A 16,755-nucleotide genomic window follows, 5' to 3' on the forward strand; every position below is an offset into this window, starting at 1 on the left:
ATAATACTTTGAAAAGTAATTAAGTACACAGTAAACAGGAAAGGTCTTTATGGCATTCCTCTTTTTATTGGGGAGTATTGCTGATCTCAGCTTATTTGCGTGCACAAGCTGTAACCTTTTGCTTAAATAAGATTTGAATAAATAGAGTGAATTACCTTCTTCCAATTTTTTGGTGATTGTCATGTGACGCTGAATCAAATGCTTTGCTTAAATCAGTAAGTGTTCCAGACATCGATAGCCTTTTTTCATATCCTTCTTAAACACCATCACCAAATCTTCAATCGCTTTTATGGTTGATAGATGAGACCTGAATCCAAACTGTTGTGCATTTAAAGTTTTGTTGCTTTCAAAATACCTGTATATCTGTTTATGCATAAAATTTCAGTTATTTTGGATGTGATTGCTATTATTGAAATGGATCTATCTTTATTTGGGAGGTTTTTTTCACACCTTTTTTTACACATAGGTAATGTAACTGTGAGCTTAAGACATCCTGGGAAAATTACTTCATCTAGTATTTTGTTCGATAGTGAAAGAAGTGGCATTTTGATTTCCATTGTTGTACCCTTTATGATGAAATTAACTGAGTCAAAAATAGTTTTCTGTTTTGGAATTGCTTAGTTTGTGTATTGATTTTTGAAAGTCAGTGACTAGGGCCCATGAAAATTTCTCACTTGTCGGTTTTGGATTGTTGTTGGATGTTGGTACTAAAAGTTATAGAATTATTAATGTTGATTATCTATCCAATTCTTAGGAAATTCAGTTACTTTTTTATTGTGTCTTTTGCAGATTGTAAAGCAAACATTAATTTATAGTAGACTGCTGGGAATTTGGTAGAGATCCAATAAGCACAGGTGCAGTTGAACTTGTTTATAACAATATCTGTTATGACGACAGCTCGGCTATAACGTCAAAATTCCTCGTAAGAACGTAGTCGTCATTTGTGCTTAAAACGACAGATGTATATGCGTGTACCTTGTATATAACGCCATTTCAGCTTCACTTAGCAACAAGATTTTTGAAGAATTGATGTACTGTAGAAGGAAACCTGTTGTTGTAATATGGCAACCTGACATGTTCCCCCCTCTGCCCTCTTCTCAGCGATAGGTTTAGTATTGACTCATCACCTCAGTGTTAGCTTAGCGTGTTCGTACTAGAGTAGTGGTGACAATCACAGAACTTGTAACAGTTCATGTGATATTAGTTTCCATAACAGGCTACAAAGTACGTACATTTTTGAACAACATGGCCAGTAAAAGAAAAGTTTTAACAGCGGTTAAAAAAGTGATGAAAGTGATTCGTGAAATCGAAAATGGAGCTAAAAAGGTTGACGTGTCGTGAATTTGGCCTTATAAATTCCCCAGTCCAAATGATTCAGAAGAATAAGGATACAATTGTTACTGCATTTAAACAAAATGGATCTAAAAGTATGTGGTTCTGAAAAGCTGAATGGAGCGACACAGATGAAGTGCTGCTTTAGTGGTTTAAGCAACAGAGATGCATCAGTGTACCCATTAATGGATGTCTCCTTATGGTGAAAGCAGAAGAATTTGCAGAGGAATTAAAAGATGAGCAATTTGTGTGCAGCAGTGGCTGGATTGATTGATTCGAGCAATTCGTGGCATTACTTTTGGCAAAGTGAGTGGTGAAGCCATCAGTTCGAATACTGGAACAATCCAACAAAGGCTCACTACTGTATGGCCTACAATTTCTGAAGGACATGCAGATTGTGACACCTACAATGCAGACAAGACTTGTCATTTTCTTTAAATTGACACTTGACAAAGCTGTGAAATTCAAGAGCCAAAAATGTGTTAGTGGCAAATTATCTAATGAACAAATAACAGTTCTGTTTTGTGCTACCTCAAATGGAACTGAGTAGGAAAAATTCCTTGTGATACATAAATCAAAAAATTCTATGTGTTTTAAGCACGTAAAAAGTCTGCCAGTGCATTATGATGCTAATAAAAAGTCCCGGATGACCTCCGAACTCTTTGACGCAGAAATAAGGTGTTGAGATCGGGAGCTTAGAAGTCGGAAAGGAGGATACTGCTTCTTGTTGACAACTCTCCAGCACGTCTGGCGTTTTCTGGTCTGGACAGTATTAAGCTTGCTTTTTTCCCCTGCAAATACGACAAGCTTATTTCAGCCCACATACCGAGGACTAATTAGGACTGCGATATACCACTATCGTAAGCTCGTATTACTGAAAGAGATACAGTGCATTGAGAAAAAGCGAGGCAGGATTATTCTGTTATACTGACGGATGCATTACCAAAGCTTAGAGGTGGCTCACTGCCCAAACTATCACGAAATGTTTGCGTCGTGCGGGAATCACAACTGAAGAAATAAATGCTGCTGAAACTGAAGACGCATTCGATGACACTGATGATCTGCCGCTACTGGATTGCATTGCTGCCAGTAATCAACTGTCTTAGTCTCAATCAGCTTAACTGTGAAATGTGTGCAACGGTAGATGATGACCTTGTTACAATTGAAGCACAAACTGAAGATAAAATTGCAAATGAAGTGAAGGATCAGGGCAACCGTGAAGTGAGTGAGGGAGTTGAAGAAGAAGAAGAAGAAGAAGAAGAAGAAGGGCCGCATCTGCAGCGCCGTCTGCTTCCTGTAGTAGCTGACGAGGAATATCGACACACAGTAACCCAAGTTCCATACATTGATATCTATTTCAAATCCGTAAACATGTCGAGTTTTGTGCCTACGAACTACAATTTGTTGACAGTGTTGGTTTTCTGTTATAATTTGAAGAAAACTGCTGCAGAATCGCATCAAATGCTTGTCGAAACTCTCGGTGAACGTGCTCTTGGGAAAACAGCATTTCGAGTGGTTCAAAAAATTCAAAAGTTGTGATTTTGACGTGAGAAATGACGAGCACGGGAAACTACTGAAAAAGTTGGAAAACCATGAATTGCAGGCTTTATTGGATGAAGATAATACCCAAACTCGACAGGAACGATTGAATGTGATGTAGAAAGCCGTTTCTCTTTGGTTGAAAGCTACGGGAAAGGTGCAGAAAGTGATAAAATGGGTTCCGCATGAACTGAATGAAAGACACCGAGCAAATAGAAAAACCACTTGTGAAATGCTACTCACCAGATACAGAAGAAAGTATTTTCTCCATTGAATAGTGACGGGTGATGAAAGACGGATATATTTTGAGAATCCTAAGTGCTGTAAATCGTGGGTGAATCCAGGCAAACCGTTGACATCCACTGCGAGACCAAATCAGTTTGGAAAGGAGACAGTGCTCTATGTTCGGTGGAATCAGAAGGGTGTCATCTACGAGCTGCTAAAACTCGATTTAAATCGAGCATTACGTGGAAAAAGGCAACACAGTGATGTTGCTCCATGATAACACCCCATCACACACGGCAAAAAAGTGAGGGAAACGATCGAGGCGTTCAGTTGGGGAATACTAGGGCATTCGGCTTATTTTCCAGACTTAGCTCTGTCCGATTATCATCTGTTTGCATCACTGGGACATGCTCTCACTGAACAGTGCTTCAGTGTGTATGAAAATGTACGAAAATGGCTCGCTGACTGGTTCACTCCAAAAGAACTTTTATTTTTTTCGTGGCATTTGTAGCCTGCCGGAGAGGTAGGAGAAATGTATAAACAGCAATGGAGATTATTTTGAATGAAATATTGTTTATCCAGTTTCGTACTTCTACACCTGGTATATTGTATTTGTGTATGCTTAAGATTGTATTCATGTACGCTTAAGAGTGAATACTGTATGTAAAATAAAACGAGGTTCAATAAATTTTTTCTCTTCTATTTGCCACAAATCTGTTACGACGCTTGTTGATAACAGCACAATTTTTGAAGGTCGTTTGAATTATGTTATAGCCAAGTTCCACTGTATTTGAAATTATTACATGTATCATTTTTTGATAAGAGTAGCAATTTTTGTGTTCTGAAAAGGTAAGGAAATGTTACTTAGTACAGTTGTTTCTTTGTGCTTGCATAAATTGTTCACACCTGAGTGAATTAATATGACACAGTAAACTACACAGAAATTATACGATTAGAAATGACAGCAAAGGAGCAGAAGCGGAAAGTAGAGGGGAGGGGTTTGTGGCACTGAAGTAGGTGACAGTTGAGACTTGCAAGAAGAGTGTAGAACGTGAGTGCAGCCACTGTCCAGAGTCAGAAACTGCTGAAATGTAAATATAGTAAGTATTTGCTGGTAACTTAACAATACATAACACTTACAAATCTCTTACGAACTATACATACTCAGCTTAGAACATTGTTGGTAAGAAATTGTGCTTAGCTTCCGCCAGCACTCCTCCCTTTCACATAACTAATACAGTTTCCACCAGAACTCATATCACGGCTACATTCTCAGCTCTCAGGTTTGCAGTAGGGTAGCACTGTCTAAAAACTGATTACGCGACAAGTGCGTACCTCGTCAATGGTGAGTAGCGAGAAATTGTGGACTTGAGGATGGCCACCGGGTACTGTCGGTACGATAGCCGCAATCGTTTCCTTCCGCAGACCTGGCCAGAGTGTCTGCCACTGCCACACCGAACTAAGTTGGCAGCCGCCGTGCCCACTGAGAAGATTGTCACGAATCCTCTTACTATCGATTCTAATACAAAATGTCACACGTATCGAAGTGTTACAGTTTTTCGACACTGTGAACTGGATGGAAACCTTAAGAGTTTGTCGTTAGCTGTATTGCTACGCTTCTCTGGTGGGATGGAGAAATGCCTGGACCTGGCCTTCACTTCATTGGACAACTGCTTCCAGTTTGCTTCACGTTCCTGATCTCGTAACTCTTTTGTCAGTGGAAAGTAATCTCAAACTATCAAAGTTTGATATTGGGTACAATTTACACTGTATTCTATCGTCACTTCTCGGGAAAGTAACCTTCAACTACCAAAGTTTGATATCGGGTATAATTTATTTTGTATTCTGTCGCCACTTCTCAGGTTATTTCGTTTTGACATTTGCTAAATAAGAAATTTAAATTTGATTTGTCATCTCCTCCTCGCACCACCGAAACATTCGCTGTTAGCTTAAAATCGAGCTCCTAGACTGCCCGAAACTAATCGTCTGCATCGATTGCTACAATTTGACAGCTTGGAACGATCGAGCGAAACAGATCCTGAAGAAGTGGAGGTCATTACCATCGGAGCGTAAGGCGCCGTATCTGCAAATGGCCCGGGAGAACCGAACTGCACAGCGGATGAAGAAGACGCAGCAGGTGAGCAACTTTTAGGGTCTGTCTCAGCTTTGCAGACGGTAATATGTCTACCGTTGTGCAAATTTAGAATGTATGATTGAATTTTTTCCTGGTTCTTTATAGTCCTTACCAGTCTAAAGTTTCCAGGTTCAGTTTGACACAGTATGTATATTTATTGCAATGCAGTGATATTGTTTGCAGTGTCCGGGCAAGTTTATTTGAGGAAGGCAGATAATCTCTTCACTCTGTTATTTCAGTTCTCTATAACACATTTGTGACTTCAGATTTTAGTGACATAACGTGACAACTGAGTGAAAATTCATCAGGCATACCCCTAGTACTCTTTAAAATTCTAAGTTTCTAACTTAAACATTGAACTTTGCATTCTCTGTCGTCACCTCATTTTCTTAATGAGATTTTGAGCATTATTCGAAGCTGCATTAAATGTTTTTCTAATGTATTCTCGTTTTTAATTTTGTACAAATCATCTCGCAAAACATTTGACCATATTTTTTTCCTTGAAATATTTTTACTTTCAAGTTTTGCTCAGAAAGCACAAATTATAATATTCAATATCAGTCTGTATTCTATCACTGTTAAGACTTTGTAGATAGACAGCAAAGAAGTTTCAATTTTTGCTGTGAGGTGATATTTTTTGGCACTTTGTTTGCATAGCTAGCAATGGCTCTGTGTGAAATACTTAATTTTCTCACAAATAACTAATAAATTTCATCGTAATTACACTGATTACTTTCAAGCAGTTAATTATTTTTTGGCAAAACCAGATCTCACCCTGATATATTGGATACCCTATTTGTCCATTTTCCACACTTAGTTTGGCTACGGATATTCAGCCAAAAATACATTGTGCAATTGATAGGAATCTCATTTTCACAATCCTCATACATTTGACCAGAAAAACGGACCTGTCAGGTGCGGGAGGAAAAATGAGAGTAACTGATAGGAGGAATGGAAGAGCAAGACTACTATGGTGGTGATGGGACTGTAACGTGGGCATCCTCTGTGGCAGGGACAGAGCTGATGGCAGGTACGCAGGTCGGATGTGTGTGGTGCAGTTTCGGGCCTCGGGAGGAATAGTGATAGACTGAAATTTTACACGGAAAGAGATGCCGAAGTCTAGTGCGTAGCCACTGTCCAGTTTCCTGTACTTCTAAGAACACAGTGAAGCTCCACAAGAAATTAACTGCAGTATTCAAACTGTCAATCTGTAACTTGCTGAAATAATACAGTTGTAACTGTGTACGGAGATTGGGAGGCGGAATAAGACTTTGCCGGGTAATTCCCATCCACGGCATTAGATAGTTACTGACGAATCTCGGGAGTTACCCCATCGGTACATTGTCTTTGGCGGTGGCCCTCGGAAACTCTACCTCGTGCCGACCTTTTCTCTGCTGTAGTACGGTTGCTCTAACTATTGAATTCTGTACTGCTGCCACAAATTTTCACCATATGTCATCAACGTAACATTATTCGACATCTGCAATTCCTTATTTTTTGCCGATATTTCTCTCGTGTGCCATTTCTTTGCTCTCTTAGTCCCGCTCGCCTATGTGCGATAAGCGGCAGCCGGCGAGTCGGCGACATATTGGAGTTTATAGATCCCTCAAAAGTTGTTCATTCGGGAGGAAAGAGGTCGTGTTACCCAGTAAGTATGTCACTGTCACCACTTGCTCAATTTTTTTACAGTATATGTTACTGCAGAAAATACTTTAAAAATTTTGTGCTCGGATTAAAATTAACTGACTAGTGGCATTTTGGGTGGGGTGGTAGGACCAGTTGCAGTTGCGTGTCAGCTGTTTTGCTTTCTCGGCCCCTGTGGAGTCTCGTCGAACGTGGCCGGTTGCGCACTGGTGACACTCTTCCCGGCCACTACATTTTGTTGATCGCAAAATTACTTTATTTGAACTTTAGTGCACAGTTTAGTCTAAAGTGACTGTCCTACTTAGTAGGTTAAATTTTTAGACGTTGCTTCTTTCCTGTTAGTGGAAGGATTGTTGGACTAACCCTTTAGTGGAAGACCTGTAGTAGGCTGCACACTTATCTTACAGCACAATATCTGCTAAGTATCACATCAATTTGTTGTGTTTAGTATTAATGTTTCGCAACTTTACTTTGCTGCCAGAGCAGGCACATGTATTTCTCGTAGGTGTATAAGTCTTTTATCCAATAACGAGTGTACCACTTTGATAGCTTTTAGTTTTCTTTTATGTTTTTGTACAGTAATAATCTTCCTGTCCTGTCAGTTACGTGTCGACTCCACCGCGAGTCAGTTTTGTGCTTCCCACGTGGTATGAGCCTGGATGAGGGTGTACGCTTGTGATGCATTGTTGCAATACTTGTGTGCTGTGTGTACTCTTATTTTATAAGTATTAAATTTTAAGATCTCTGAAATAGCCATTTGGAACTACTCTGATGGGACATTATGTGTGTGGGTTGGCTTGTGTGTATGTTGCTGCTAAATGTTTATTGTCTCTTAAAATGGTGTCTTTGTGGCTCTGATTTGTCAAATGCACATAAGAAGTTGAGCTGCCTGTTCTTCTTGTGTGGTTTCTGCCTGCCAAGTTTGACCTTTCCTCTGATGAAGTGGAATGTCTCTTGCCTGTAGAGTGTATTCTAGGGAGTATTTGTGCTGAACAGAAGAAAGGAAGGAAATGTGGTGCTCCAAACAGAAACAACTGATAGTAAAATTCAGTTCCTTAAAATTGTGAATGAGGTGTGGATGATCTCTGTTACGTAAATTACTAATTGGACACCTTGTCCCAGTTGAAACAGCGTCCAGAGGCAACAAAAAACTGAACTGCTGTCATAAGCTACATATTTTGAGGTATAATCGTATGTTGTTTGAAGCAGCATGACTCGAGGCAAACAAATTTCCCTGACTGTATTCATCCAGTCTTCGGCAGTGAGAGCACTTAGTGATTTCCAACTGATCTGGCACTTAATTTAAAATCTTTATGAAATTTTTCCTTGTTGAATGCCAGACACACACACACACACACACACACACACAAATAATGAAAGGGAAAACAAAATATTGTATCACTTACAGCATTTTGCTGTACATGCAGCAGAATATCAGTGTCAAACATGATGTTTCAGTTCATTACTTCTTTGCCATTAACTCTATTTGTGCACCTATTTTGCAGATGGTATCCACGTACACCATCAAATGTACCTGCGAAATTATGTTATTGTGCAACATGTAGTTTAGAAGATATGATTTATAGACATCGAGATGCGTGAAAAATTAATTTTTCTTAAAACAGAGTGCAAATTACTGTGACTGCACTCATCCATTGTTTGATAATGAGGGCAATTATCAGTTAACTCATTTGTAAAGGAATCAGACATTTGGAACTGTTTTACATGCCAGAATTCGATTCTCCAAAGAATTGGGAGTGGGGTGTTACTGATTTCAACAATGCTAGTAATAAAAAAAAAGTAAGCAGTAGTTTTCCAGCCTTTTTTCAACTGTACACAAACTCTACATTAAAGAATGCAAAGTGTTAATTAGTAGATTGTGATTGTATTTAAATTTTTTTAAATTTGACCAATAATTACACGCAATATCAAAAATCGGATTTATATTGCTACAAGTGGTACCGGGGTCTTCAATAGTATTAATTCTTTTTCTGATATTTCGCTGACAAGCTTACAGTCATTCTGAAGGTGATTTTTTGAATGATTTTTAAGTCACTTTAACACAATACTGTGGAATAAACACACACGTGTTGTTAACAAGATTGTCAGTCAGAGAGAAAACTTAATGTGTCTAAGAGTAAAGCAAAACTGACACAGAGTCAGCAAATCCGGAGAGCTTACGAAGTATGCAGTCGATTATTACGGGTGACACTTGTTGGAATGTCACGCAGTGAAGACTTGAGCGGTATTTGATTTGACAGCGCAGATGTGAAATGAGAGGTTTCCGTGATTTTTCGAGCATCGAGCCCTTGTCTCAGTGGGGCAGGTTGTCTGCTAATTGTATTTTCACAACTTCCTTGACCATTTAAAGCCAGACTGTGCTCCGTATCCTAACTTTCCTGTATGCCGTGGGATGGCCAGTGGAAATACCACGTACAGCTACTCTAGATTTACTGCGCTGTAGAAGGCTGTGCACCACTGATATTTAATACAATGTTCTTGTACAGTGTGTATTGTTTGTCGTATGTACTTTTTACCACACTCACAAGGAATTTCGTATATACCTCCGCTTTTCGTCTCGGCCAGTGGAAGCGAGATCAAATCGACTTCGTTCTTCTTCATTATTATTGCAAATTTTGAAGAAATATTTCCCACATACAATAGAAAGGGCATAGAATTTATATCTTTCTTGCTCATCTTTTGTCAGTCTCGTGTCTTCGTTAGCAGAGCTCTCTTGAGTCGATGTTTTGTATATCCACTCTTGTCAAATATCTCTTGACCTGTCTACTAAAGCTTTAACTATAATAGCAGTATGTGAAGGACGGTGGCAGCTAGATTCCTGCAAGTATAAACTGCTGCTGGTGGGCTTACAGTGCACTGAACTGATGCACCCAGAAATAGTAGAAAGCCATTTGTTTCCCGTTTCCATTGTAAATTTGATATTTTGGTGCACGGTGTTGAGATGTTCAGGAATTTTGGTCAATTTGTCCTCTCCGAGCATCGTCGACACATTTCCAGAACTATTTCAGCTTTAAAACTGCAGAGTTGAGTGATTTTTCTTCAGACTCTTCTGTAGATAAAATAGCTACCATTTGTGAATGTGTGGTGCCCATGCTAACACCATCAGTCTTTTCAAAATGTTGGCTACTAAATAAACAGTAACTGGAGGTTAGCGCATGCTTAAATGATGTTGTCTTCTTCAGCTTTACTGCTAATTGATGATGTGAGCCTCAACAGCAGGTACTGTAGTGAACTAGGAAATAGTGTTAAAGCTACCAACAGAGCTGAGCTGTTAAGTTTCAAAGTTTTGAACATACCAATAAAATTGCCGGAATTGTGGATATGATGGTCATATAGATATGAACGATGAAGCTAAATATTTGGCAAACTTATTAGTAGGTCCATCTATGTTAACTCACTATCGGTCTAAATGTCAGTGCTTTTAGAATCTGCCCCGAGCACAGTTTAAAGACTCCCACTTTCTTCTGAAACACTTTCTTGTTTCTGCGTAGCTTTGTGGACCTCGGTAAGGCCGTACGATCTCGGAGGCTCAGAGTTTTGCCTCTTCAGTCAATTGATAACTTCCTGGGGTAGAGAGATGGAGTACAGAAGTGAAACAGTTTTTCTTTGGGATACTTGTCAGTCTTACGATATATTGTGACTGCAAATAACTTCTACATTTCCTGTACATAGGCATCTCTCGGCAGCAAAACAGTGGCATTACCTTTGTGTGCAGGAAGAACTACAGTCTGGGAATCGTTTCGGTTTACGAAATGCAGCTTGTTGGATGAGGATCGTTGTTTTTTTTTTTTTTTGTGGACGAGTTCTTGTTAATGCTCACCACGCTTCCCGTCTAATTATTTCTTCATTAGTGTCATCTGGCAATTTTCTAACAGTTTGCTCAATTCCTCCGACAAAAGATGTTACTGGCAAGGGCTTCAGTGTAGGAGCAAAATTCGATCCCTTTTCTAAAACGGCCATCTTCGAGTTGTCCATCTCCTTATTCATTAGGTTAAAAACAGAACGTTTAAAAGACGTTTCTTGCTGACAAGGAGACTGTGCGGCAGTTGGATTTTTGTAATTCTTTATATTTGTGGTACGTGTAGTTCAGGACACAAATATCTGTCAGTCAAATCTCTTTGACACAATTCTCAAGAAAATCAACTTTGACGTTTACGAAGAATCTTCAAGATCTTGATTTAAGGTCGTTTCTTATTTTTTTGTACAAGCACACGGTTCTCTGTTCGAGTTCTTGCCTGCCACTTGGGGTTATGGGGTACGATTCACAGCCGATGCAAATTTTTAAGTAAAGATGAATACTCTCTGAGCATTTCTAAGAAGCATAATATACATAAAGGTGACAAAAAGAAAAAAAAAATCAGTGGTGCTGGATTGCTGGTCCAAGTCTCATTTCAGTCATTATTGTTTTCATTTCTTCCTGCATTTTGTTCAGGTATTGCAAATATAAAATTTGGCAAATATGTTAACACATACCTAACTGTCATTTTTATGAAAAATCCACGTCTCTCTTATTTCTAGTTAATTGCAATCAAAAATACAGTTTTTGTTTAAAATATAAAGTCTTAATTGCTGATCATTAATTAAAGATTGTTTATAAGGATGGTTTAAATTAAGATAATTACAATTTTTTTCATCCTTATATATTTTACTCTTCACGGAAATGCTCACGGAACATGCACCTCTGTTAGAAAATTCAACACAGCTGGGAATCAAACCCAAGTCACACATGTGATGGGTGAGCATACCATTTCAGAGCCACGTGGCCGGTGGAAAGATATCACCTCCTTTAGGGTATTAAAGATGTTCGGAGAACTTCGAAATTGATTTTCTTGAGAATTCTTGTGAGTGGTATCAAACTGTTTGTTGGGATTGATATTTGAGGTCTGACTTTCACATACCATAAATATAAAAAAAATATAAAAGTCCTATTGCTGGGTGATCTCCTTGTGAGACAAAATAGGTAGACAATCAAACTTAGCAGTTTGGCTCTCGGAGGAGTTTTGACGAGTCCAGTCCAATTTTACCGAAGTTATGTCATCGGCCTATTCCCAGGTAATAGGAGGGAGACTAGCAGCTGTCTTGAGATCTAAGTGATAAAATTCTACTGAGACCAAATCAAAATACCAGAGAGTCTACGTTATTATGTCTCTAACCAGTGGCAATCTCGATTTATGTGTAATCTTATTAACAGTGGCAGTCTTAATGAAATGACCACACGCAAATTTTGTCTGTTATTGCTGGCTTTTGTTACCAATAGTGTGTTATCTTTGAGGCACGTGTGTTTACTCCACAATATGATGTGCTTTAAAAATGCCCCAGGAGACACACTTTGAGAGTGGCTGCAAGGTGTCCACTGAAATACTAATAATATTTCGGATGCACGTCTAAAAGGTAATGGAGTGTTTCATCTGGCACGAAAACTTTCTATTATTGGACGTTAGATATCCCATGATATAATACCATTTGCACAACCTGAAACACTGAGGCGGCTGGCTTCCACTGGCATGTCTGAGCGTTCTGAGAGAAGTCAGTCTGGTGGAGCGATGGGTTAAAACTTAAGCTCCCTTTGTGAAGTAAGTCTTTGTAGTGAGCAAATAAGTAGTGTTGAAAGTTTACTAGATTGTTCGAACTGGATGTTAAAAACAAAAAAACGACTTGCAAAATATTTTCAACCTCAATTCACACTAATTATTTGGGTCTCAACAAGAAGTCAGTCGGTACACTGTGAGAATTAATCCTGAAAGAACATTCTCGGAACTGTAGTGAAATCTCTATGTTGCAACATTAATTGCCTTTCGTGGATTCGGTAAGGAGACAAGAGTTCTCTCTTCAGAATAAAAATCAGAATTGGGGCACTGTTTGGCTTTTAATAATAATTAAACAAACAATGTGTGGGAGTTACTTGTATATTTTACAGGCAACTGGGAGATACACAATCTGTTATCAAAATGGCACAAATTAGTACACTGACCCTTTCTCTCTCTCTCTCTCTCTCTCTCTCTCTCTCTCTCTTTCCCCCCCCCCCCCCCCTCCCCCCACACTCACAATTGTACACACGACACACTTTCCCCCACCCCCCACTCACATTTGTACACACGACACACTAATTTGTACAGTATGTTATTAACTGCATCCTCTACTATTTACTGTGGTTCAGTATTTGTCAGTCTCTTCACTCGAGAGCATTCCTGCTGTCGCACACTGACAGCTCGGGCATCGGCCGGTACGTTTACATTTACGAGCGACTTCTGTACCGTCCCGTAACTGCGGTACACAGCTCGTTGTCGGCTCTCGAGTCGTCGCGATCTGACCGCCGATTGCCGCGGGAGGTGCAGTCGTGTGAGAGCGAGTGTGTACGTCTGGGTGTGTGTGTGGCGAAGCAGGCCGGGACCCCGGGCCCGCCGGGTGCAGTGGCCGGCCGCGACGTCGGCGGGAAGTCGCCGCCGTCTGCCGGGACGGCACCGTCTCCGTCGCGCGATGCGGCCCCGTCTCCGCTGCAGCGGGCGCCGCAGGAGCCGGCTGCCGCCGCCTCGCAGCCGCCGCCTGCCCGGGGACAGCCGCAGGTCGGGCCGGGTGCCGCGGCGTCGCCCGTGCCGGCCCCGGCCGCCCCGTCCCCGCCGCAGTCCGAGGTGCAGCACCGGCAGCCGCAGCAGCAGCCGCAGCAGCGACAGCAGCGACTAACGGCGCCTGGCGGAGGCGGAGGCGGCGAGCCCCCCACCGGCCCCGACCCGTCCTCCCCTCCTCCAGCTGCGGCGTTCCCGCCGGTCCTCGTAGGGCACGACCGCGACTCGGGCGGAGCGGCCGCGGACCAGCAGATCCGCGTGCTCACCCCGTCCGAAATCATGCGCACGCTCCCTTCCCTAGCGCGGGAGACGTACGACCTTCCCGTCGCCACGGTGAGACTGCGGCTCTGGCTCTGCTCCCACACACGAACCAAACACGGTCGCCGCAGTGACGACGCTCGCCGACGAGAGATGATTTTCCTCGCACCCTCTCCTACCGGTCTGGGCTTCCCTCTCCCTTCCCGTGCGGCTGTCTAGATTTAGGTTTTTGTGACAGTGCCAAGTCGGAGGATGTGAATTGCGGGACGATTTGTCGGAAGGGGATGCGCTTTCTCCAATCTGAACTCGTGCTCGGTCTTTTCCTTTCTCCCCTCATTTGGGAGGAGCAAAATTGAAATCCCTGTTCGGCCGTCTGAAGTTGTTTTTCCTGTGATTTCTTATATTCCTCCTGTGCGAATGCCGAGATAGTTCCTTTGAAAACTGCAGGTACGATATCCTGCCACATTGTGCGTGTGATCTAGTACCACACCTAAAGAGTCTGATGTTGACAAGACCGTAAACTCCACTCACCTTTCGAAATTGGCGACACTGTATAAGACAAATGTCATTGTCTCATTCTGGCGGGAGAGGAACATTTAATGTCCAATCAACAGCAGTTCATTAGAGATATATTTGGGGGGCAAATGTGTGCGAAGACAAGTCATAAAAAATTTCTTAATGTAATCGGATGGTGACTACGTTTGTCCTTGGGGAGCACTATTGGCAATTTTTTCAGTGTACTGTGGTGGTAGTTTCTCCAGGGGTGTTTAGGATTAATTTTTTGAGGATGAAGCTGATTGAGGTTTAAAAGTAGCAAATAGACTTTAAAATGCAGCTATAGCTCGAGTTGCAGTACTCGTATGCTGCAGCTACTTTCTTTATTCTGGCAATTGTGGCCTCGTTATTGTGAAGCTGTTACTGTGGAAGTTTTGGCACTTATTAGGTACATCGGCTTTAGGAGCGTTAGACCGTTGCCTGACGTTTCATCCCAAACTGTGAAAGAATCGTCAGATGCTTTAAAGGAGTAGTCTGGCAGTTTTCAAATATAAATGTGCCATGAAGCCCAAACAGTTCGTAATGAGATTATGTTTGAAAATTAACTGACTACACCTTTATAGCCTGTGGGGGTGTTTGCCTATGTAGGGAGGAAACATTAGTTTACAGAAATGTGCCTCACGTGCTGACCTAATGTCCATAAAACCGATGACAGCTGCCTTGTAGGATCAGGTATTTTATTGTTATTTTAATGCTGCTGGAAGTTAATTTTATTTGACCTTCACACAGTACGGCCCTGTTCACAATTTTTTCTTGACTTTGGAGAGTTGCCTATGCTTATATAACTCAAATGATGTATAGCAAAAATTTTGCTATGTAGAACTAGGATTCTACTACAGGTTTGAGCTGTATTTTTGAAAACGATTGTCAACATGACATTTCAGATGATGATTATTGATTATTGTAGTTCTGGAAAGTCCTTGGTGCAATAAAAATAATAGAGAAATGGAAGGAACAAATTTAGCCACTCACCTAAAAAGTTGAGATGTGAAGTCACTGCTATGCTTTCAGACAATCTCCTGCCTCAGAACTGAAGTATGTGTTTTAGTTCCGAGGATTATTTCACAGTTTTAAACATGGCTGTTTCTCAGGAATCATACCCAAGTTACTATACAGGAATCACACAACCGACTGGTTGCAAATAACTTTTTGTTACACTTACCTAGTTTCAACACTTCTAACGGTGTCTTCATCAGAATGAAATTTTGAGAAACCCAATTAAGTAATGCATAGAAAATTAAGTATGATAAAAAAAAGTTAACCAAGATGACAACTGTTGTGACGTACAGTAGTTATGTATGTAAAAGTACATTGCGAGAAGGCAATGGTCAGAGTTTAGAGCTCATATGCTTGAGTCAAAAAATTAAATAAAACACGTTCGTGCTTTGGCACGTGTGCCTACCTAGGAATAACATCAGACTGACCGGCCCAGTGGCTTACATTGTAGCCACGAAAATAATACAAGATGCGCTGTCTGTTATTCCTAGGTAGACATAGATGTCAAAGGCTGGAATGTGTTTTATTTATTAATTAATTTATTTTTACTTGAGATATGAGCTCTAAACTCTGACCATTGTCTTCTTGCAATGTAATTTTATGAAAGTGTAATTGCACGTCATGACAGTTGTCATCTTGGTTAATGTTTTTTTGGTCATACTTAATTTTCCATATATTATTTTATAGGGTTTCTCAAAATTTCATTCTGATGAAGACATCCTTAGAGGTAACAAAACGTAGGTCGGTGTACCAAACTGTCATTTGCAATCTTCTTGGCTGTATGATTCCTATATTGAAAAATTTACATTTCACTTAAGGAGCGAGTGGCTAGCTTAATCCCACTTTTTATATGTATCATGTTAATGGATAATTGTACAAATTTTATTTTGAAAATGCTGCAAACTGTTGAATTATGTAAAGTCTCAGGTCCTGTTTGCAACCATTTAGATATGAAATCAGCTGCCCTATTTACAAGACACACCAAAAAATAATAAAACATTTTGGTAGTTGAAGAGTACTACATAGAGTGAAAGTACACTACACGTCCTCACCGAGAACTGTCAAATGCGACACCAAAAGGTCTTAACCCGTAATATTATGTTGTATAGTGTACAGAAATGGATTCGGTGTACTAAGCTTTAGTATGTAAATTGAGCATGAGAGTCAGTCACACAAGTTATTCACCCTTCCTGTTACACAAACACTTTTGGGAACCTGCAGTGTCTCAAGGGATAGATATTTAAAAGGGGGAAGTTTCCATTGACACCAGGACTATGCACAAAATGTTCATTTCCATAGGAAAAGTGTGGTCGATCATCTTAACTGCAGTTTTAACAGAAATCGAAGTAACGTACTGCCAGCGGTTCAGAGAGATCAGTTCTCAAATTTGTCAGACGAGGCAGCTGCCGATCCCACGTTTGACGAAACTGAAAATGTCGTAGCCAGAATGTGTAAAGCTTTGTCGTCGAGACTGTTTTTAACCTTTCA

At 40.6% G+C, this 16,755-nt stretch overlaps 1 protein-coding gene across 1 annotated transcript in view; it reads left to right on the forward strand.

The window, feature by feature from the left end:
* LOC126109551 (histone-lysine N-methyltransferase 2C-like) overlaps nucleotides 1–16,755 on the forward strand; it is a 417,507-nt gene that overhangs the window by 111,443 nt on the left and 289,309 nt on the right. The window contains exon 27 of the mRNA XM_049914567.1: nucleotides 5,109–5,233. Within this exon, the coding sequence (XP_049770524.1) occupies nucleotides 5,109–5,233 (125 nt within the window). The remainder of the gene's footprint in view (nucleotides 1–5,108; nucleotides 5,234–16,755) is intronic.

Source organism: Schistocerca cancellata, chromosome 12 (genome assembly GCF_023864275.1).
Source record: "Schistocerca cancellata isolate TAMUIC-IGC-003103 chromosome 12, iqSchCanc2.1, whole genome shotgun sequence".
NCBI lineage: Eukaryota > Metazoa > Arthropoda > Insecta > Orthoptera > Acrididae > Schistocerca > Schistocerca cancellata.